Below are 23,819 nucleotides of genomic sequence, written 5' to 3' on the forward strand. Positions count from 1 at the left end.
GTATGAGTTGGTGCTTGTTTGTTACTTTTGCTGGGGAAGCCTTCATCTTTATACAGTTAGCTAAGCAACTGGACCACCCACTGTCCTGGCGACTTCTCCGGCCATCACTTTTAAACTTCTGGTAGAACAAGCAGCTGGAATAATTTTCAGAGCTACCCTCTAAGAATATCAATGTGACCTCCAGTTTCCCATTACCATATGCGTAATGTTGTGGTGCTTGTAGGAAGGAGGAGTAATATGCAGGGGGAAAGGGGAGTGGTCCAAAACGGGCTTCTTCTTTGGGAACTTCTTTTCAACTCATATGTACACACTTTGTAGCAATAAATATTAGTATTAGATTACAAGATCAATTTCAACAGGAACTAACATGACATCCACTAAAATTATACATTCTGACCATGTAATCAGAAAGTGCATTATGTATATGATACAGAGGAAGGTTGAGGTCATCTTTCAGTTCACATCTTTCTGCCTTTATTTCCTCTACCTCATTATCTTTTGTAGTGTTAAGCACCAGTAGAACCCTGTTTCAGGTTGAACTTTGCTAAAAGCTCAGTTCAGTGAGAACCCAAAGCTCAGGCGGTTGGCTCCAGTCAAACTGGAACTTCATAAAAACCCCTAAAATGCGTATTGAACACTGTCTAAGAGCATGGCGATAGTAAGGATGAGGCTCAGTGGTTAGTACTGTTGTATTGCAGCACTGGTGTCCTAAGTTCAATTCTAACCAAGGACAACATCTTCATGGAGTTTTATAAGGTCCATGTAAATGTTGTCTATCGTCAGATTTGAACCTAGATCTCTGGCAGTACAAGACAACAGTGCTAACCACAAAGCCACCATACTTCTTCTGCCTTCTCTGAATGAGGAGAAGAACAAGAAACACAAATGTTGTCTTTCATCAGATTTGAACCTAGGACCCCAGCTTTTTCACAAAATTTCCCAAACCGGTCAAACCGAACTTTTGAAAAGTTTGCTCCTATTAATCTCTCGGAAGGAAGACCATCCAATATTGATTTTTTTTACTCTTGTTCTTGCAGTGAAGAAATTGCATGAGGACTTATATAATACTCATAATTATATCTAAAATAAATGGATTTCGAATGAACAATAAAGTAAATGGAAGCAAATTTCCCCCTCAAAAATGAAATATTGAGCTCTATCACTGGGCAGTAAATGCTACAAATCACAATAATACATTTCTTTTGACAATTCAGTTATATAGTAGACCTGCGTCCTCCCATTGTTGATCCTGCATGGTAATGCTCCGTTCTTACAATTATGTGTGGATTATACAGTCTGTCACCTGTTTGAATGATAAATCACCTCTAATGACATATGTTGGAACTGCTTTATTTTTTTTTTTGTCAAAGCTTTTCCCCCAAAGCAATTAATTTCTACAGTGGGGTCCAGTCTGATCACAGTGCAGTTCTGCCATGATCTTTTTAGTAGCCGTGGGGACAGTACTCAACAATGTTCAGTGTCAAGCGATGACAGACAGGGGTAAATGAAAGGGCTTCAAAGATGCTTCACTGTCTTTTGCTCTTGCTGAAGCTGGCATTCATCCAGGTCTTGCCTGCTAACACCATAGAAAGCAGCAGCTGGTGAGTAACATTAGCAAGCAGGGCCCGAGGGCTACCCATGTTCTTGCTCTCTGTTCACCAACTGCTATTCAGTAAAACAGCTGGATCAAAAAAGATTCAGTCAAGATGTAGTTAGAGTTTTATGTGTACAACTGTTTTGATATAGATTGTCTGCTAGAGGCAGAGATAATGATAGCTTTGCAAGTGAACATATTTGGCTGGGAGTAAAAACTGGTGTATTTATTTTTATACACTGCTTGTTCTGTAAGGCTGCTGTGAATTTACAGGCTAGTAATCCTACACGGTGAATGACACACAGAGATTGAAATGATTTACTTGAGATCACAACAGGATTTTGTAATCTGCCGCAAAGCAGATCCCCCCGGATATAAGAGAACTGGGATAATACAGGGGACTTCATTCATTGTCTCATAAATAGAGATTTGGATAGAATAAATCTACTAGATATGTTTGAGGACAATATTTGGGACCTAACTGGGATTCTAATCTATGTATAAATAGCTTTGGCTTCCATTACCAGTAAGTTTGTTGGCATCTTCTCCCCATGAATTGCATATGACAGCAGTTTGCTAGTAATTTCATAGGCGGGATAAAACGTCAAATTGTTGGTTTTCCCACCACAAAAACAAGGATATTAGACAAGTTTTTTGCCTTAAAGAGTTTTCTAGTGAAATACTATTGATGACCCATCTTCAGGATAGGTCATCAATAGTTGATCGGCTGGAGTCCGCCCTTGGGACCCCGACAGATCAGCTATGGAAGCGCATGCTTTCAGTTCGGCAATAACACAGAGGTCGGAGCGGAAGCCTCCCCACCGATCTTCCATGTAGTGGCCAGCACTTGTAACTGCAGGCACACGGCTCTCATTGAAATCAATGGGAGGTGTGCCAGCAGTAACAAGCACCGGCCGCTATAAGGAAGTCAGCGCAGAGACTTCGCAGTCTCGGCGCCCACCTCCCATGTAGTGGACTGTGCTAGTAAGTGCAGGCACAGCTCTCATTGATTTCAATCAGAGCCCTGCCTGCAGTTACAAGCGCCGGCCACTACACGGAGGTTAGCGCGGAGGCTACTCTGCTTCAACCTCTGTTTTATTGTGGCGCTGACAGCATGCGCTGATCGGTCATCGTCCCGAGCGGCGAGCCCCGGACGATCAACTATTGATGACCTATCCTGATGATAGGTCATCAATAGTATTTCACTAAAAAAAACCTTTAAATAAGGGAAAACTGGCTTTTTCCCTTATTGAGATTTTTTTTTGCCTTCCTCTGGATCAACATTGAGGGGGTAACAGGTTGAACTAGATGGACATATGTCTTTTTTCATCACACCATACTATATTTAGTATATACTATATGGGTTCACACCTCTGTCAGGGCTCACTTCAGAGTCCCTGTCTCTCTGCTGTGTTTTTGGAGGAGAGAAACTGAAATAAGACAGAAAAAAACATCCGTTTTTTTCTCCATTGATTTAAAAAAAATGGAAAGAAAAGGAAAGGCTTCTGCTTGCTTCCACTGCATAAGATCTTTTGGATGAAAAAAAATGCTGCAGACTGCGCTATTCTCCTGTCCCAAAAAATGGAATCTTAACGGAATGGAAGCTGACTGAAGCCTTTCCATTCGCTTTCTGTTTTTTTGAAATTCAATTGGGGAAAAAAGCAAATCTGTCTTTTTTTTTTGTAGATTTATTTCAGTTTACTCCAAAAACGGAGTAGAGAAACATAAAACCCTGAACTGAACCTTAACGCAGATGTGAAAGATGTGGGGCCCTCAATTGACCATGTAGCCATCGCTTGACCTTGTAATTTTTGCAAGAAGCCATGGGAAGTCTACATTGTTTTGGGCTATTTGGACTCATGCTGAATCTTCAGTCAAACAGCTGTGCACTGGCAGAACCCCCCCTACCCCCAGCAAGCTTGGTACTCATTTAAAGGAATGCATACAAAAAAAACAAAGTCAGCACTTTCAACAAATCAATTGAATGTGAAGGCGCATGCAAGCCATGGCTGCAACACATACAGGAACAGAAACACAGGCTTCGGCAATCATCCACATTTAACATCTAAATAAATTTTCACAACTGTTGTTTATACTAATCACATGAAGTCAAACAATTAAAGTGGATGTCTCAAAAACATAGCCCCTTTTTAAGGATATCATTTTGAGTCTGTTCCGTGGAATCCCCAGCAATCAGCTGATTACATGGGAGGGAAGTTTCAGCCATGCACCCATTTCAATGAATAACCATGTAGTACATGTCCAGGCTGAACCTTTATAGCTAATAAAGGAAGGTCTTGAACTGCCTCCTCATGACATCCTTATTTGATTGTTTTCATGAGACAGCCCTTTTAAAAGTCTCTTTCTCACCCAAGATGTCCTTGTATTACATGCACATCCATTTTATTTCAATGGGCACTTTGCCCATGCTTCATTTCCTTTATGTGGTACTGCGGGGGAATTGAACACTTGTTTATAGATTTCCCCGAAGGATTGCAGCTAATTGCTGGTTACGCTACAAAAAGGCATTATCCAAAGTGGACAATCCCTCTATTTTTATCATTGGCAACATTTGATAAGGTGAAGGGTAGTTGGGAGAAAGTCAAATTCCCTGTTGCTTCACAGTGAACCAGTAAGCAGACATAGACTTTTATGCTATAATCTGCAATCTGTCCATTTGCAATCTGTAGGCTGCTGGGAAGCAAATGTGGAATTTTCAAAAACATTGCAACTTATGATCTGAAAGTTACCATTAGATCATAAAGAACAAATAGATCATAGACTGAACATGAGTGAACAATGTGATGCAGCAGCCAAAAAGGCAAACACAATTCTGGGATGTATTAAGAGAAGCATAGAGTCTAGATCATGTGAGGTAATAATCCCACTCTACTCTTCCTTAGTCAGACCTCATCTGGAATACTGTGTCCAGTTATGGGTACCCCACTTTAAAAAAAGACAGACAAACTGGAGCAAGTTCTGAGAAGAGTTACCAAGATGGTGAGCGGTCTGCAAATCATGTTCTTTGAAGAACGGGTAAAGGATCTGGGAATTTTTAGCTTGCAAAAAAGAAGGCTGAGAGGAGACTTAATAGCGGTCTACAAATATCTGAAGGGCTGTCACAGTGCAGAGGGATCAGCCCTTTTCTCATTTGTACAAGACTAGAAGCAATGGGATGAAACTGAAAGGGAGGAGACAGATTAGATATTAGAAAAAACTTTCTGACAGTGAGGGTGATGAATGAGTGGAACAGGTTACCACGGGAGGCGGTGAGTTCTCCTTCAATGGAAGTGTTCAAACAAAGGCTGGACAAATATCTGTGTAGGATGATTTAGTAAATCCTGCACTGAGCAGGGGGTTGGACCTGATGACCCTGGAGGTCCCTTCCAACTCTACCATTCTATGATTCTATGATTATTAGTTATGTAGTTCCAGGAGATATTCTTGCACCTTTAATTGACATCAAACAAAAAAACAGGTCAACTCACCGCCTCCAGGAATCCACTGCCCACCTGCACACCGACAAGCCCAAGGAGAAGGGTCCACCACAAGCATCAAAGGAAAAAGTTCAGTGTCATGGCAGAGTCCCCATTAAATATCTTGATTAGAAATTTATGCAAAATGGAGCATCAACACCAGCAGCTTGTGAGTGTCAACAGTTCATCTTACTCCTAGAGTTGAACTTCTCATTTAAAGATAAATTCTAAATGGAGAAAGTCTTATATGTTTCCATAAATCCCTTATGGATATGGCCAATGCTTAATATATGTACAAAAATTACTAAGCAGCACAGTTATTTCGACCTAGTCTGCTCCTTATACGCATAAAACCATATAATATTATTTCATAATGTTGTAGCATGAAGAACACCTTTTGCTTCTAATCTTAAGGTGAATATTGCAATTAAATGATAACTCATTGCTTATATTTCACATGCTATATTTTCCAATAGATACATAATGTACTTCTTTGGTCAGATATAATTTTCTTTAATGGAATTCATGCAGTACAATTGTCTAGAATAGATATGAAAGTGTGCAGTTTATGATGAAATGGAGTTAGAAAATTATTATAATGATTTCAGAAATTATTTATAGAATGGTTTGTATTTTGCCACAAGCAAATGCCTTGTTTTATTAAGTGGAACTTGGGTGACACAGAGGTGTGAACAAATTTATTTAACTTGATCAGTTTTCTGTGTTATGCCTCAGATGCCAAATATTTCTAGCTTAATCCTTAGAAGAAATCCAAACAGTACACATCTACTTTGCTGTAAAACAAAACTTACTATGATGCAACCTTGTTTTTTAGCTGAAAAGTTTAGGAAAATATCAAAACTTAAAAAAAACAAAAAAACAATGCAAAAATAAACTTGTTAGTCTGCTTCTCTGCTGAGATATGGGAGCTTGAAGGCTCAGGCCAAAATCTTCACGCTGTGCTAATGAAAGATTCTGAAGACATTAGGTCTCCTATAAATGTCTGTCATGGAGACCTTGTATGGGTTCTAATCACCATAGACAATAATATCTACATCTAAGCTAGCTTGAAGCAAATATATCAACTCAATGGTCATTCTACTGCTTATTGCTTCTACTCCAAACAGTTGCTAAAACCTGGAAGATAGCACAGAAACTGCTTGATGATAATATGACTTCCATCTACTTCTCGAGAATCCACTTGTGGGTGAACCCTCAACTACCACAATTCTTTTTGCTTCTATACTTGTCCTACTTGTCAAAACTGGGGCTGAAGCTTTTCTCTCAAGTGCTTTCAGAAAGTTCAGTGTTTTGGACTGTGGAGGAGATGGGGGATAGATACGGGGTGTTAAGTATTACTGCTTTCTTTTACTTACAACTTTGACATGCCTTTCAGGCCCAGTTTGGGACTTTGTTGCTAGGAGTGTCTTTTTCTGAACTTGAGAAGCTGACTGGTATCCTGGACCTTTCAAAATCCCTTACCCAAATTACATTCTTCTTCAAACTGTTGACATAAAACCATTCAGTAAAGCCTACCATAAATGGGAGGTGGACTCTTGAGGATTGGAAAGATGTTTAGGTCTCATTCTATTCTTTGGTGATTAGTTTATGGGATTTTCTAATTCAAGTCAAATTCCTTAATGGGCTACCTGTCAAAAACACATTTTTCCATCTCTACCCTCTCACCTGATTGCCTGTCACACTTTGGAGGTCTCCTTTGTGGAGAAAGAGGCTAGACGTTTTAGATGGCAAGGAATAACTAACCAAGGTAACACAAGCTCATTTACACTAGGGGAGAGCTACATAATGAATGAAAAAAAGAATTTCACCGGAGTGGCTCTTAAATAGATTACAGTTCACTCCCTTTAAGCTTAAAAGGAATGAAGCCTCCTCGTCAGACCTTTGATTCAGGTGTTGGGGTGTAAAGAGTACCTTCCTACATTTGGTATGGTCGTGCTCGAAAGTGGCTCTCTTTTGGAGGAATATTGTCATCTTTATGTGTAATAACTTCCACTTTCCTGAAATGTTAACCCCACAAGTATGTCTTTTAGGCCTCATTGATAACATTATTCAAGAGTCTTATAATAGAATCTTCTTTTACTTTTTGTTATTTTGTAGAAGGAAAATTATTATTATGACTTGTAAGTCTCCTGATATCCCTACACTTGCACACAACTAGTTAACAAATATGTGCCATTGAATAAAATTCTGTATCTCAATGGGAAATGCACACACAAATTTGAAAAGATCTGGTCTTGCTGGCTGATGCTTGAGAGCACAACATCATAATTGAGGGTCAGATACTGTTGTAGTCGGAAGGAGAGTGCATCAGGATGGTCATATGTGGTATGTATGTGTGCTTGTGTGGTGTCACTTGGTTGACTACAGTCTTCTTTTAATTTAAAAAAAATGAATGGTTGTCCATGCACTAATAGAGGAAAGGAGTCAGCCAGAGCAAGAGCAGCTACTTGCTTGGAGTTCTCGGATCTATCTCACACAAGTGGACCAGAGCAGGTGGTTTCCCCATATGCCATCCCTATGCCCTATAGGACTTTTGGAAGGAGTTGACAAGGCAACTATTTTAATAGAAGTATAACTGATTTTAATTTTTCACTATAGGTTTTACTGTCACTAATGAACGCATATCTACAACCAGCTTCCCAGTTTAGATTTGAAAAGAAAGCCACACAGTGGATAATGGTATCAAATAAAGAAAAACAACTATATTCACATTTTAGATGTTCCCCCATCCAGCGAGGTCAGCCCGGTCCATGCCAGTCAGATATTGGAAGTACCTGCAACGTCCATGTGCCAATCGTCATTCATATAACTAATCAGCCAATCACTGGCCTCAGCAGTCATCTTGCATGAACAGCACATGACTACTGAGGCCAGTGACTGGCTGAGCAGTTACATGAAAGTTGGACAACACGTGACTGCTGCAGGAGCTTCCAGAACCAGATCATGGGCCATCTAAAAGGTAAGCATAGTTTTTTTCTTTATTTTATACCATTATCCTCTGGCTGGCTTTTTCTTTTTATACTTCGGGACTACTTTATAAAATTGCTGTAGACATATTATACATACAGGTTATGTCTATAAATGTTATTTTTTCAATGACGTTTTGAAACTAGTATGTAATTTAACTAAAAACTATTTTTCCTTGACCAAGTAAAGAATTATGATGCTCTAAAAATGAGCATGAACATGACAAATCAGTATAATTCATGGGAGCATTCTGGGTCTGTGATTGAATCTGAACACATTGTATTGTTTGCATTGTGTATACTATACTGTAGTGATTTTGATTACCTTCTTTTGTTTGATCAGATGCAGGATTTGCAGAACTCAGACAGGAATCAATATACTTCTCACTCACAAATGGCAGCCATGAGACCAAGAGTCCAGCCACAAGATATCCGCCAGACGGCAATGATGCAGCATGGTCAGCTGACTACAATTAACCAGTCACAACTCAGTGCACAGCTTGGTTTAAATATTGGGGGAAACGCTGTTGCACATAATTCCCCATCTCCACCAGGAAGCAAATCTGCTACACCTTCACCATCTAGTTCAGTTCATGAAGACGAAGTAGAAGATGCAGCAAAGGTATGAAGAATTCAGTGTATCCTCTGTGCTCAAGGAGAAATGTAACCATATACAGTGGTGCCTCTTTGAGACTATCACTCAAAATTGCATTACAAATTATATCTTTTAGAGGGGTGGTGCTCTCAAAGAGGCCAATATACAAAAGATAGAAGGGAATTGAAAATCTGTCACAAGAAACATATTCTTTATAAAGGAGTGGTCTTCACAAAGAGTTGATCTTTTGGAGAGGTTTCACTGTATAAGTGACATTAAAGGAGGTTGGGTGCTTTGGTGGCTGCCCTATGTGGTTACCTTAATGGAGTTTTCTGGGTAAATCCTATTGATGACCTATCTTCAGGATAGGTCATCAATAGTTAATCACCGGTGGCCCGCCACTTGGGATTTGCGTTGATTGCCCAGCCCGCTTTCAGTGCAGTGGTGCCATTTGTCATTATCAAAGGAAGAGCATCATAGAGGGCTTCAATCCCATTTAAATCAATAGGAGCTGAAACCTCCTATTATAGTTCTGGCATTTCTTGCTCCAATATCAGGTCGGACGCTGAAGTGTAATAGGAGGCAGCTCTCCCATTCACCTCAATTAAGCTGCAATACCAGACACAACCTATAAGCAGGTGTAACACTGTTCTTGAAAGAAAGAAGTCATGTTTTTCTAATCCTAGACTGCCCCTTTAATAACTAGTTGCAACACTTTTTAGTAACAGTGCTTGCAAATTAATTGGCTTTGGACATTCCCTTTTTGTTATAGTGATCCTCAGACAGTAAGCTCGGCTTTTGCTAGTGGGAATACCCTGAGATCAGCTGTAAACTCTGGCGGAACCCACAAGTGCCTAAGTGTTTTTTTAACTTGCTCTAATGTGCTACATTTGTTTTTTAAGAACCTTAGAGATCTCCTAGTTGGAAGCTGACGGGTATACTGCTTAGAAAAGTGTGGTGGGTGTCATCATTCTAGTATTTTAAGATGTTCCCAACAGTCAGTGGCGTAACTATAGGGGATGCGGCTGCACCCGGGCCCAGGAGCCTTAGGGGGCCCATAAGGTCTCTCTTCTCCATATACGGAGCTAAGTACTATGAATAAAGCATTATAGTTGGGGGGCCTGTTACAGGTTTTGCATTGGGGCCCAGGAGCTTCAAGTTACACCTCAACTCATTGACCCCCACTTATGACATTGTCCATTGTTCTACTGCTTGTGAAAAAAGAGGAAAGGTGAACTTTCACTTTAACATAAAGTATTTTCTTATTATCTCTCTGTCACACATATATTTTCTACTATTATATTCTATGCAGAGAGATCTGATATATAGAATCCTCTTAGAACACAAGATTTTTAATTAGCTGACTACAATCCAAACACTGTGACATTTTCCATGGGTTTACTCTCCCTGCCGTATATTCTGCACAATTGCACTAATTTTCACTGCAATTATAACATTCTTCCTGTGCTACTATAGTAAATAACTTATGCCTCTGCCATATGTCATGCAGGAATGCTAACTCAGTAAAGGACAAAAGCTTGTGCTTATGATTAAACATAGGCAAGGAAAAATAGGACTGCAAGAACTTGAGAAAGTAATTGAAAGACTGCAGGGCACAAAGTAACAAGATTTTAGGACCTTAAAGCTAAGAACAAAATGCATATGCTTGAGCAAACATATGTCTCCCACTACAATGCCATGTTAGGCGTGTATGTACAAAGATTTTAGTGCCAAACTAAATTCAGAGCTATGTAAATGTACAAATAAGTTGAATCTTGCACACATCCTGAGGCTATGCTGTGTGCTCAGATAAAAGTCTCAGAATAGCCAATGTACGAAATGTTTGTACTCTGTTTACCTTAGTCCCCAGTTCACAGAAAACAAGTTTTCACAATGTTATCTAGGAGGATTTTATTTCCTAATTACTTTTAGTAATGAGCTCTAATTATATTTTCCTCTATGTGCTTTAAGACAATAATCTCTCGGCAAATCTTTAATAAATTAATAGTAGTAGCAGTAGTTTTATTATGAATTCTTGTTTTCAATTGCTTGAAGCAATCCGAGCTTCTTCTTAAACTACAACTCCCGGCATGACCTGACACCTACTAACCGGAAGTGAAACTATATGAGTAAGTATGCATGGAAGCTGTCGTTTAGCTTATTGAACTTAAGTGTAATGGGGCCTTGACGTTGTAAAAAAAATTCCAAATAGGCTCATGGCTATGGTAGTAACACAGAAAAATGGACAGACATTAGAGATGAGCGAGCACGCTCGGATAAAGCGCGAGATTTATTGCGGCCAAACCGCGGCCGTCTGCGTAGGATTGCGTTTGTTAACACAATCCTATGCAGGCTTTGAGCGGCGGAAATCCCGCCGCGGGATTTCCACCCGTGTGCAGACAGCCTTATTCTTTTTTTTTATCTGAAACTTCTTGAGGTCCTGCTCAGATGGTTTAAGTAATCTGATTCTATTATCTGGGAATTACTTGTTTTTATATCCTCTCAAGAAGTCAGTTTTTCAGTCTGCATTATTCCTGTGTGATGGACTCTACCACACAAGCTCTTTAGTGGGGGACACAGAAATGCCTATCACAGTTACTGCTGATGATTAGAGGCTCCTGTCTCACATATTATGATGGAGATGATAGTTCAGCCTCCTGACTGTAAGCTTGTGGTCTGTAGTCTATGTAGATGAACAGAGAAGATAATGATATTCCAGTATCCGGCCAGCAGGCAGAGATGGCACAGGCTCTAGCTGCTCAAGTGATGTGCTGATGCGTCATTACATTGATAGCACAGAATAGTGAAAGAGAAAGCAGGGAGAAATCTAAAGTGGTGCCTGATAAATATCAGACAGGAGGTTGTGCTGTATGGAAGTGACTACAATATAAATAGGAGACGTCCAGAGTGTGACAAGAAATCGGGTAATGGGTGCAGGGATAGAAAAATGTGTTTTTGCCAGAGTGGCTCTTTAATCCTTTTGGTTGATTGAAATACTGTCTGGAAAATATTTCAAATAACATTAGAATGTATCGTTAGAATTGTATTCTATATTACTAGAGTAAGTTACTTTTATGTAGTGCAAAATAATCTATTACAATGTCAAGATACCTTTTTTGGGAGGAGGAAATGCTTTCCAAAGACCAATGGTAAATTTGGGCCAACCCCTTTTCATTTTGAACAAATGTATCAAGGAGTGGAAGGTAAAAATACAATGCGGTTTACAGTTTAGTGAGGATATGTTGACTATACTACAAGTCTGTCTAGCAGCCCCCTCCCCCACTGTAAGTGTTATTAGGAGGAGTCGCCTAAAAAAAAGCTGATGGTCGCTCCCTTACTTAAAGGCTAGTCATGGATGAGATCCTACCTTTAACTTTTTAAACTTCTGGTAAAAAAAGCAGCCGCATTGCAACTACTCTATAGGGCTAGCTGACACCATGTCCAACTGAATACTGGACATATAGCATGGCCAATCACGTTCCAGCTGCTGTACAGTTATTTAAAGGCATGATAGTATGGGGATGCGCACAAACATGGACAACTGGTTGCCGTGATGCAATAATGCAAAATATACGAGATTTTGGTACAGTGAAAAATATAAAAAATGTTCACTAACAAGATTGATTTCCATTTTTATGCAAATAAAGTTAACACATTGTTTAAGGAGAACTCATTCTACTTCCTAATATACTAAGGCTCTGTTCACATTTCTGTTCTTCTGCTTCATTATGGAACACAAGAATGAAAGCAAAACAGCCGACGGATTAGGCAAAATAATAATTAGTGGCGCCTGATGAAGCCCATTGACTATAACACGTTCCGTTCAGGGGTTCCATCATTTTGCCAGAAAAAAAAATTTGTGAAGCGTTCCATACAATTTTATCAGCATTTATGATTGAACCCTTGGACAGAGTGAGCAGATAGAAGTGTGAACAGAGCCTTCATTTCCTGAATATAACTGTAGTAAAGTCTTTAATGAGTTGTCCTATTACAGCATTTCATGGCTGAGACCATATGTATGCAGACGATTCCCTCGATCAAGTTCCATCCGATTGCAATATGGGCCGAACTCGCCCGAGAAGATCACCCGTTGTTTCTATGTTTTTATACGCATGGGCGAGTTAGAAAAATCACAGCATATCCCATTTTTGGACAATATTGCCTATTATTTTCTATAAAAATTTGAAAAAAAAAATCACAATCTTTATGCGAGTGCGATGCGATTTTTCTATTTTTGCTATATATTTTTTACATGCAATTTTCACATGCATATAAAAATGCTCATGAAAATCGCTGATGCAGCAATTCGATGCATTTTTACCTGCAAAATGCAGTGCATTGGCAGGAAAATTTGAAGGCTTAAGAATGCTTTAGCTCATATAAATATAGCCACAGGTGGAAAACTGTGGGGTTTCCTGACCATCTCGCCGGCTGTTACCGAACAGTTATGCTGGCAGTCTTAACACAGTTTCCATAACTCCCATTGAAGTGAATAGACGTTATGAACTAGTGTAGCTCAGTGCACTATGCTGCTTCCAAAACACGACTGTTTCCTTAGCAGCTAGCGAGGGGGTCTGGAAACACAGTTTCCCATCTCAGTCATGAAACGTTGTGATGGGAATATCCCTTTAACACAAGGAGAACTAGGTCTGTATGTAGGTACAACAAGTCACAAGCAGCACACATAGAATCCCATCTGGGCAGGTTTCAGTTGATGCACCAGCCACTGGGACCCAGACCAAGTCCCCCGCAACAAGTGAGACGAAGACAAGGTGGCAGCATCAGATGGTGCAGAATTTGATGCGTTTTTATCCTCCCATACAAGCAAAAATAGCGACGTTTCGACCTACTGCTTTGTCAAGGTCTTTGTCAAGCTTGACGTCACTATTTTTGCTTGTATGGAAGAATAAAACCGCATCAAATTCTGCACCATCTGATGCTGCCACCTTGTCTTTGTTTCACTTGTATGGGATTTTCAGTCTCTTGTGTGTAAAATAGAATGTTTTCATTCATTGACACAGAGATCTTGAAGTGATGATTAAGTAAAACACAACTTATATTAAAAATTTCCAGATCTTTTCATTTAAGAGTGAAAATTGATTTCCCTTTTACTGTCAGGAGAATTTACACACATTTGACAATTTAAACCTGAGTCATAAATGACAAAAATCACATTATAAACCCATACCCATATATTTTCTAAAAATAGACAACTGTGGGCATTGTCATGCAATTTTGCATTACCTAAAGACTCATTTACACACACAGACAATCTTTCAAATGATTGAAAGATTGACAGTTTTAGCGATCATTTTGCATAAAGTACTAATGGGCACTAATGCCCATTAGCACTTTATCAGCTTCAATTGCATGCAAATGAGCCTACAGGAGCTGCTTGCAGAACTCAGCAGGTGGTCTCAGCTCTGCAATTAGCTTATTTGTTCTCACATGGGCTGTCACAGGCTGCTGGCATGAATACAATGTAATCAGTCATTCCACTGGAGAACACAGCCTGTGTTAATCTCTCTTTGGCTGAACAATAGATTTTAAGCTCACCTTAAAATCATCCTTCAGCTGAAGAGTGAACAATGGGAGCATTTACATGCAACGATTATTGCTCATATGTCATAGTTTTAACGAATTTTGAGCGATAATCATTGCATGTAAATGGGCCTTAAGTCACAAAGTCAACAAATGTCAAGATTAGGTGCAGGACATGAATAGATGTGTAGCTGCTAATATTCTTAGTCTTTATGGTCCATTTACATGTAATGATCATCACTCAAAATTAGTTCAAACGAACTAATTTCAGCAATAATCGCGCAGTGGAAATGCAAAAAAATTAGTTTGCAAATTGTTACTTTCAGTCATCATAAAGACCATCGCTGGATCGCTGGCTTATTGTTTCATGTAAACGCTCCTCACTCAGCGCTTCACATAGAAGTCGAAACACTGAACAAGAAGCCTGCAATCCAGTCTGTTAATGAAGTTTGTTAGTCTAAATGCTCTTCATGAACGCCAATGACCTTAGCGGTGAGGTCAGTGCTCGTGCAGTCATTTACCCGACTGTCAACCCATTTGAAGCGCCATTAGTGTAAATAAAAGATAACTGTCTGTAAAGTTGACATTCAGGGATACATATACAGTACCTCCGCCTCCCCCCTACCACCTCTGCCTTAGGCCTTATTCACATGAGCGATGCGTTCTCACGCTGGCTGCATCATGGCCGAAAAACGTGTGAACGGAAAAAAGTTGTGATCAAGTCCCGATCAAAATTAGCATTTTCTCAACCAATCCCTCGGTCGGCATAAATCTGCAGAATGTCTTCAAATAGTTAAGTAGAGCAAGCTGTATTCTTTTCCCGGCGTTGGACACTGCTAGATTCCCTCCCTCTCCCTTTTTTTCAGCTCTCATAGAAGCCTATGGGAGCCTCCAACGTATGTCGCAAAAGATAGGGCAAGATCTATCTTTTCCTGCCACATATAAAATCGGTATTACTGACAGGGATACACCTGCATAAGAAAAGTCTAAAACTAGGAGCTGAATGCAAACTTTTTATCAGGGGTTCTGAAGATGACGGAAATAATAGAGATTGCAGCCTGAAACCTGCTGTAACTTGTTTATCTCAAGGTACTCACTAACATTTAGAAGTCATGTATTGCATGTCTAAAGCACCATTGGCAATGATAGGTGATCGATCAAAAGTATCGTTTGAGTGACAATTTTGAGTGGTCATCTTTGCATACTTTATAGTAGCTAAGTAGCTACTATAGAATATGCAAGCGGAGCAGGACACCTCCACAGCCACTAATAGAATACAGCTGTTTTGCATAAACAAACAGCTGTATTCTTCTCTGCTCTGACTACCAGTGTCCCACCGTGAATTCACAGCAGGACACAGGCACAGAGAATCTTATCAGCACAGCCAGCTGATAACAGCCTGCTCCACTGATAACAGCTGATCACTCAATTCTAGCAAGCTAGAATTCAGCGATCAGCGACTCGTGCACAAAAACTGCATGATGTCCCTGCATTTAGACGGAACGAGAATCGCGTAAAAGATGGCTTTGAGCGATTTTTGAGCGATTCTCGTTGTGTCTAAAAGGGCCTTTAGGTATCCATAGCCTTTAAGCCTCAGAGTTGATCACTTTTATCAATAGTTGAATCTAAATAGCATTGTATTAACAACTATTATTGTGAACTAACACAGTTTGCTTTTCAATTTACATGTACAACATTCATACTTGGACAACTGCAAAAAGTTGCTAAAAATACAAATACCAGTAAAGAAATCATACAAAGAGTCTTTGTAGAAGGAGATAGATACACACATGTACTCTTTATTATAACATCTGCAAAATATTAAGAGAACTTCCAGGCCTATTCTAGCAAAATAGTGTTTTCAGATTAACATATACAATATTAGAAGTAGTACAAAACTACTATCACTAGTTTTATATGACCACAGACAAAAGTGAACCAAAAGACCGTATTGTTACCATAAATGGTACCTGATGACTGCATAATACATTTTTCTTCAGGCGTAAAATACTCAATGGAAATAATTTTTTGTGCTTGCAAATAGAATGACTATTTCCATATAAATAAGTCATTTTAATGTAATTGCTCTAAAATTGCTATCACATGTAGCAATGTGTTTCTCGGAAAGCTGCTCATTGTATCATTGTTAAAGCAAAACTTTTTATTTTAGTGTAGATGTCTCTTTGTAGGTAATTATTGCAGATTTTTTTTAAAAATGATGCTAAAATATATACAGTATGATTTCTTTACCAGTATTTTATCATTCTGTCATTACTATTTCTGCTAAATGTAATATAGTAATCATGTCATTTCTCGATGTTGTTAACAGTTGATTGATTTATTAAAGGGGTTTTCCAGGAACATATTATTGATGACTTATCATCAGGATCGCCGGGGATCCACCGCTCAGGAAATCATTTGGAGCGAAGCCGCCTATTAGCCCCGTTGCACTGATAGCTGATCCCCAGCGATTGACTATTGATGAGTTATCCTCAGAACTCGCCATCAATAGTATTTGCCCTAAAACCCTTTTAACGGGGTTGTCTAGTTACTGGACAGCATCCTTTCAATATGTCTGCCTGTAGTAAAATAGTAAACTGAGCTATAACTTCCCCTCAGCGACCGCCAACTCCATTGCTGCATCCCTGCTGTGGTTCCGGCGTTTGTTGTGACAGCTGATATCACTGGAAATCAAGTGATCGCTGCAGTTAATCAGAGTCTAAATCATCAGCCCTCATTCTCCTGAAATCAGCACTCACATCCTCAGAGCTCTTTCCCACGAGCACATATACGGCGACAGTGTTTTTATTTTTTCACTCCTGCTCTGTATAAGTGCCTGAAGGGCATTTTTCCGCAATCACGGCCAGCATTTTCTCATCCATTCACATGACCGAGAGCGTCGTTTTTAGTGAAAAAATACGCCGCACCCCGGAAAACCCTCGCTCTGCCAAAATACTCAGGATGCCTTCCAATGCCTATATAGAGGCACCTGTAATCTTTTCGCAGCGTTAGACGCTGCATAAATGCCTCCCCACCTTCTCTTTCCCTGCTCCCATAGGAGTTTATAGGACCCGTTGGTGTATATCGGCCAAAACATAGTTCCAGAACTATGTTTTGGCTGAGCGTATATGCGCCGGCCGCGTATATGTTCTATTTTTTGCACTGCCGGTGTATTTATGCGCCATATATTCGCCCACGTGAATGGCTGCATTAGAAACCAATGCTTCACATGGGTACATGCTGGAGAGGCCCCCGACAACAGAGCAGCCAGTAATCTTCATTTGTCACCTCTCCTGACATATCTGTTTTACTGAATACTTGAATTCCCTATGAAATAACTATTCTGGAGCATATTTTCTAATCTCTCCTGTTATTCCTTCTAGAAATGTATGATTAAATTGTCAACTGGAGGTTACCAGTTGGGAGACGAGGGGGTGCACTCTTTCAAATTACACAATTATTGTTAATTCTGTTTAGGGACCCACTTCATTGACAAGGGGAATGGTAAAGGCCCGTTTACACCAGCAGATGATCGCTCATAGATCGCTAAAACAACAGTTTGAGTGACAGCTTTGAGCAATCATTTTGCATAAAGTATTAAGTGTGCAAATGAAGCCTTCACTGAATGCAGTTAATAGCCTGAGGCCTATTATCTGCACTCAGATCCTTTGTTCTCCACGGGGAAACAATGCTATCAGCACTCCCCGTGGAGAACCTTTGATAAGAGTGAAGGACGATTTTTAGGTTAGACTGAATTTAACGATCAGCCAGCAATGCCCGAAAAGCGCATGATGGGCGCACATTTACACGCACCGATTAGTGCTAAAACAATCACCAATGAGCTATTTTTTTAGCGATCATCAGCTGGTGTAAATGGGCCTTTACACCCCACTGTCACTTTATTTATAAATATTCAAGAGGAATAGCAGAGGAACAACACAATGTAGAGTTATGGGAAAAGTTGTTCTAGAATTGTTATTTAATGAGTAATACACATTTTTAGTAAAACAGAGATGTCTCGAGTGGTGACAGGTCCTCTTTAGGAGCTGTCATCATGGTCTTAATTAGTTTACCAGTCATTTATTGAGGATAGAAACTGCATTTGTTTGTTGTACATGCTGCAATGATTGAATTTGTATTTACATAGTTACATAGCTGATAAGGTTGAAAAAATACTCACGTCCATCAAGTGCAACCTTTAATCCTACCGTGTTGTCTTATATCCTGATATCATCCCATGTGTGCCTCAAAATGACTCACATTGTCAATAATAATGACATATGGCAGGTCTGATTAATTGAAGTGAACAGTTGTCTTCAAGCTTGGATCTTGTTCAAGTTGTCCGTCCACACAAAAGGACAAAATGGCAAGATTATCGGATCTCTTCATGCATTATTTGTACATGTGAAATCAACAAAATGACTTAATTTGAGTTTCATGACTGTTAAAAAATATTTTTAATGTTTTACAGTTTAGGAATTTTATAAGAAAGCAAATTCTATAAATTATGACCCACGGTTAACATAAATAATGCTCAGTAAATACCTGTGAAATGGCTGTGCTGAGCTATGTAGAAATTTATCTTGGATAAATATATTGCATATCCATCATAGTGAAGTATACTGAATAGTCATCAATCCTCATAGCATACATAAAAAAATGTAAACAAGAATCTGCATTATATATGCAGCCCATAGAAAAAAAAACAAAGATAAGAAGTGTTTAACCTCTTCTTTAAATTGCGATTTTAAAAGGTTTTCCAAGAGTCGATAACTGGATAGAAGAAAGAAAAAAGGCTGCACTCAATTTCCAAATACCAAATTTAAAAAGAAATACAGCAAAACTCTGGGGGCCTAAAAAATAAAGACCCCCACATTTACAAGCAATAATAAACTGCACTATGAAAACAACCCCAATTCCCAAAAAAGTTGGGATGCTGTGAAAAATGTAAATAAATGCAAAGAAAAAAAGAATGCAATGATTTGGAAATCTCATATAACCATATTCACAACAGAGCATAGATCACATATCAGAAGTTGAAAATGATTAATTTTTCAATTTCATAAAAAAAATTAACTCTAGTACAAATTGATGGCAGCAACACATCTCAAAAAAGTTGGGACAGGGCCATGTCTATCATTGTGTAGCATCTAGAGATGAGCGAGCACCCAAATGCTCGGGTCCGCGTTATTCGAGTCGAGCTTTTCGTAAAATTGGAGAGCTCTACTCGAGTAACGAACCCCATTGACTACAATGGGAGACTCGAGCATTTTTGTATGTGGGACGCCGGGTGCCAAGCTTTTTGTTTTCTTGGTTCATGTTCTCTCTCTCTTCCCCCCTTCCTGCCCGACAAAAAAGTTGCCGATCAACCGTGCAGGGCACTTATTTTGCTGCAGATCCCACACGGACTGCTTCAATCAATGGAAGCTGTCCAATTTGCAGCACACCCACAGTTGACACTGCGGATGGGAAAGTAGGAGTTATAAAAAAGTACTGCGCATGCGCACAGCGTGCCAGCCGGCATGTCCTCACACGTCCGTAGGGTAGAAAAAAAAGAAGATCCTCCCCCTAAAGGGGATGCCTAAGCAATTTGATCTTCTAGTTGCATAAGCCTAATTTAGTGTGTTTGGTTGCGTTCTTTCAGCTGCATTACTTAGGCCTATTTTATGACTTCTCTGACCTCAGCTACCGTTACTGAATTATTTTCTCTGTTCACTGCCTGCCCTGACCCGGACCGGCTAGTGTATCTGAATTTGTGACACCAGCACTGACCTGTTGCCTGATTCTCAGACTGAAGTTTATGCTGCTTGCCTGACCTTGGCTTGTCTTACCTTTACTTCTCTGTATACAAACTGCTGTACCGCCAATTGATCAGCTGCCACTTTATTGAGGCTAGTTCTAGGAGTAATAGCTTAGGGTTCCTGCAGCAAAGACCATATTGCGCTTGGAGGGGTAAAGGATGAATGTTGGGGTACTCCAAGTGCTGCCTCCAGATCTAGCCCTAAGCCAAATAAGTAATTGGCAAGGTGGATCCCTAATTGCTTGCTGACAGAATGGCTCATGATGTTGTCAAATAAAAAAAGTATTAGGTGCTATGCTTGACTTTTGATTTCATGTAGTGTCAAATGGTATATATATGGCCCTGACTTTAGTCATACGAGCTGCTATGGGACCCAAAAGCGGAAATTTGTTCCTTTCTTTAAGGTGCAGCTATATAGGACTTTTAGGTAATGTAGGCTTTTGTATTTGCTATTAATCTGCTCTATGATTTTGCTATCCATCCTTTTATTGCTACTCATGTTAAAGCCGGATTATCCAGTTGTAAATTATTCATGGCTTGTGCTTAAGATGGGCCATCAATAGTAGATCAGCGAGGGTCAGGACTCCCACTGATCAGCTGTTCGCCAGGCATGATATTACATGAGAAATTCCTGTGTACTTCAATAGGAACTTCACCTGCAATACCAAACCTTTCTCCTACAGTGGAAACAGAGATGTCCATTTCCAACAGAAATCTGCTCAGGGCACAAGCATACTGACCCAACAAACAGCTGGTCAACATGGATCCTCGGCGGCAGACCCCCGCTAATCTTCTATAGCTGGCCTATCCTGCTGATAGGCCATCAACAGTTTACAACTGGACAAACCCTTCAAAGTTCCGTCTTCTCTCCACAAAGAGGTTGAGACCCATCCTTGACTTTGCTATGGAACTCTCTGGATTCTAGTTACACCCCTGATTTATACCATGTATATTTTTTCTCTTTGTGCTTTTTGCTATTGAAAATCATTGTTTGGCAAAATGTAAGTAATACAATTTCAATTTATTACAGATCAGCAGTGCTGAGAAACGACCAGCCCCAGACATGGGGAAAAAGCCCAAAACACCAAAAAAGAAGAAAAAGAAGGACCCAAATGAGCCCCAGAAGCCGGTATCTGCTTATGCACTATTCTTCCGGGACACACAAGCAGCCATCAAAGGCCAAAATCCAAATGCTACCTTTGGAGAAGTATCCAAAATAGTAGCCTCAATGTGGGATGGACTAGGAGAAGAGCAGAAACAGGTAACTATTTTGTAAAATACATTGCAACCATGAAAGAAAATTTGATGTTTTATCATCTAAAAGAAAGTTTAAAATGGATAGTCACTTTCATATTCAGTTTTAGAAAATGAGAGTTTTTTTCCATTGCAGTCATAAGAACTATTGTATTTTTAGCCTCCTAGAATTTCAGTTCTTTGAAAAGCTTTTGTGCTCCATCAGTTGCCATCTCGTCTTTCTTTCTATTATAAAGATGAATTGAAATTCTCAACATCCAAAAATATGCTGCTCATAATCCTCCTTACCACTCTTTCTGTAAGAGTCCGCATACTGTGTAAGAGACTGCATTCCCACCGAGCATGGGCACATAGACAACCTCCGAAATATCCTGCAGCCACATGTACGGCGTTCAAAAAGAAATGCCTGTTGTGTTATAAGGAATTACAGTTACATCAATAGGCAATGTAAGGCTTTTATTAAGATTACTTTAGAAGACTCATTCAGTTACAGCATCTCACACAGTCGTCATTAAAAGGATTCCATGTATACTACACATTTTCTTGCTTTGTAGCAAATCAAAGAAATGGCTGCAACTGATAAACTAGTCATATACAAATGTAATGTTTCCCATTTTAGCGCATCAAAGCATTCAATAAAATGATATTATTATTTTAGCCACCAGTTAAAATACATGGGAAGGTTCATATCTAGCAGTATAATGTTACCAATAGGTAAGAAACAGGAACAGAAGTCAATCTAAACAGGAATAACGAGAGTGACTTCAAGCTTAAAGGGGTATTTCAGGCATTTACTATTGATGAGCTATCCCCAAGATAGGCCATCAATAGTTGATTGGAGGGGTCCACCTTTCAGGATCCCTGCCACTCAGCTGAACTTCCAGCCTGCTATCAGTGAAGCAGACCAGACCAGGCTGTAAGTGTAATAGATTGTTTCACTACCATTGAAATCAGTGGGAGCGATGACTTCTATTACACTTTCGGCTTTGACCACAATGAGGAGCTGGAAGTGTAATAGAAAATGCATCAATCCTATTAATTTCAATGGAAGTGAAGCCATCTATTATATTTACAGTCCTGACCACCATTGCAGACATTGGGCCCAGGTACACTGACAGTGGTCCAGAGGTGCAGCTGATCAATAAGAATTCTGAGGTGTTGACGCCCAATGATAATTTATTGATGACCTATCCTGATGGGTATTCCGATCTTGTAAATATCTGAAAGGCACAAGTACCACCTCTGGGGCCCACTACTATTTTGAAAAGTGGAGCCACTGACCTGCCACAGTTTACTTTTCCTTCCTGAGGTGGCTGGAATAATGCAAACAGCCATTAGTGCTCCATGCTTGCTGTATAACCAAAGTCCAAAAATCAATGGCAAAATTGTATTTTTTTTTTCTATTTCAGTCCAATTAAACATTTTTTTAAAGTTATACAACATATTTTATGGTACACTAAATTATACCACTGAAAAATAAAATTTGCCCTACAACAAGCAAGCCCTTATATCTCCATGTTAATGGAAAAATAAAGAATTTATGGTTCTTCAAACTCAGGAATGAAAAATTGAAAAAGAAAAACATGAAAAATGTCAAGTCTTCAAGGAGTTAAGGAGGAACTTCTTTTTTAAAGGTAGAATCAAAGTCTTGCCCAGTAGCTGCTCATACTGTATGGTCCTTCAGCCAGTAGCTCTTAGCTGTTTTGAAGCATAATAAAGCCAACCAGTATTCAAAATCTTTTTCCAGAAACTTTGGAGGTAAGAATATGTATTTAACATCAACAAAGACTATTGTTTCGGGATCTTCATTAGATACAAGGTTCTAAGAAAAAAAACATGAGCTACAGAAAGGAGACCTGTAAGCGGATTTATTATAGAGTATTCCTTTTGTTTTGTTCATTTGCAACATACAAAGGACTTTTATAGCTTTTATTTTCTTCAGAATGTCAGTCAGCACCTGTCTTGTTTGACTGTCTATCTAATTTTTGTTTTATTGAACAATAGTCGGCAGGTTTAGCCAGCTGTGGAAGAGTTTTCAATGTACTATAGCAATAAAATCAGTTTCATCCTGTATATTGAACAAGAAAAAACATAACCATTCTATAAAAACCCAGTAAATGTATAATTATACTAAACTTTTCAACAGACCCGATCAGGGAATATAATGGCTGTGTCTCCTCCTTTCTGAATAATGTGTTAAATATATGTTTCTGATCTTCCTCCATGAGATTACACTGGTGGTTTTATATTAAACTGGTGATTTGGAAGAACCACATCCTCAAAAAAGTATCTGTATATTGAATTACCACTTTATTAGAAACTCTCATCCAGTAGCCCAATGGACCTCCTGTGACCTTCAGAACTGTAGCAGTTCAACATGGCATTGATACTACTACGTGTTTAACATTTTCTGCAGGAATACTAGCCCATGTGGACTGGATTGCTTCATACAGTTGCCACAAATTTGATAGAGGTGCTGATAGGAAGGGTTCATCAATTCATGCTGCTTTTGCCAAATTCTAAGCTCATATCAGCACAGTGCAGCAGAAATCTGGATTCATCAGTCCAGGAG

The 23,819-nt window shown here is 39.4% G+C and overlaps 1 protein-coding gene across 2 annotated transcripts in view; it reads left to right on the plus strand.

Annotated features, from left to right (window-relative positions):
* TOX (thymocyte selection associated high mobility group box) overlaps positions 1-23,819 on the plus strand; it is a 258,050-nt gene that overhangs the window by 183,950 nt on the left and 50,281 nt on the right. For both annotated transcript variants that reach the window (XM_066578295.1, XM_066578296.1), the window contains 2 exons: positions 8,401-8,679; positions 21,024-21,254. In XM_066578295.1, the coding sequence (XP_066434392.1) occupies positions 8,401-8,679; positions 21,024-21,254 (510 nt within the window). The remainder of the gene's footprint in view (positions 1-8,400; positions 8,680-21,023; positions 21,255-23,819) is intronic.

This window comes from Eleutherodactylus coqui, chromosome 9 (genome assembly GCF_035609145.1).
Source record: "Eleutherodactylus coqui strain aEleCoq1 chromosome 9, aEleCoq1.hap1, whole genome shotgun sequence".
Taxonomy (NCBI): domain Eukaryota; kingdom Metazoa; phylum Chordata; class Amphibia; order Anura; family Eleutherodactylidae; genus Eleutherodactylus; species Eleutherodactylus coqui.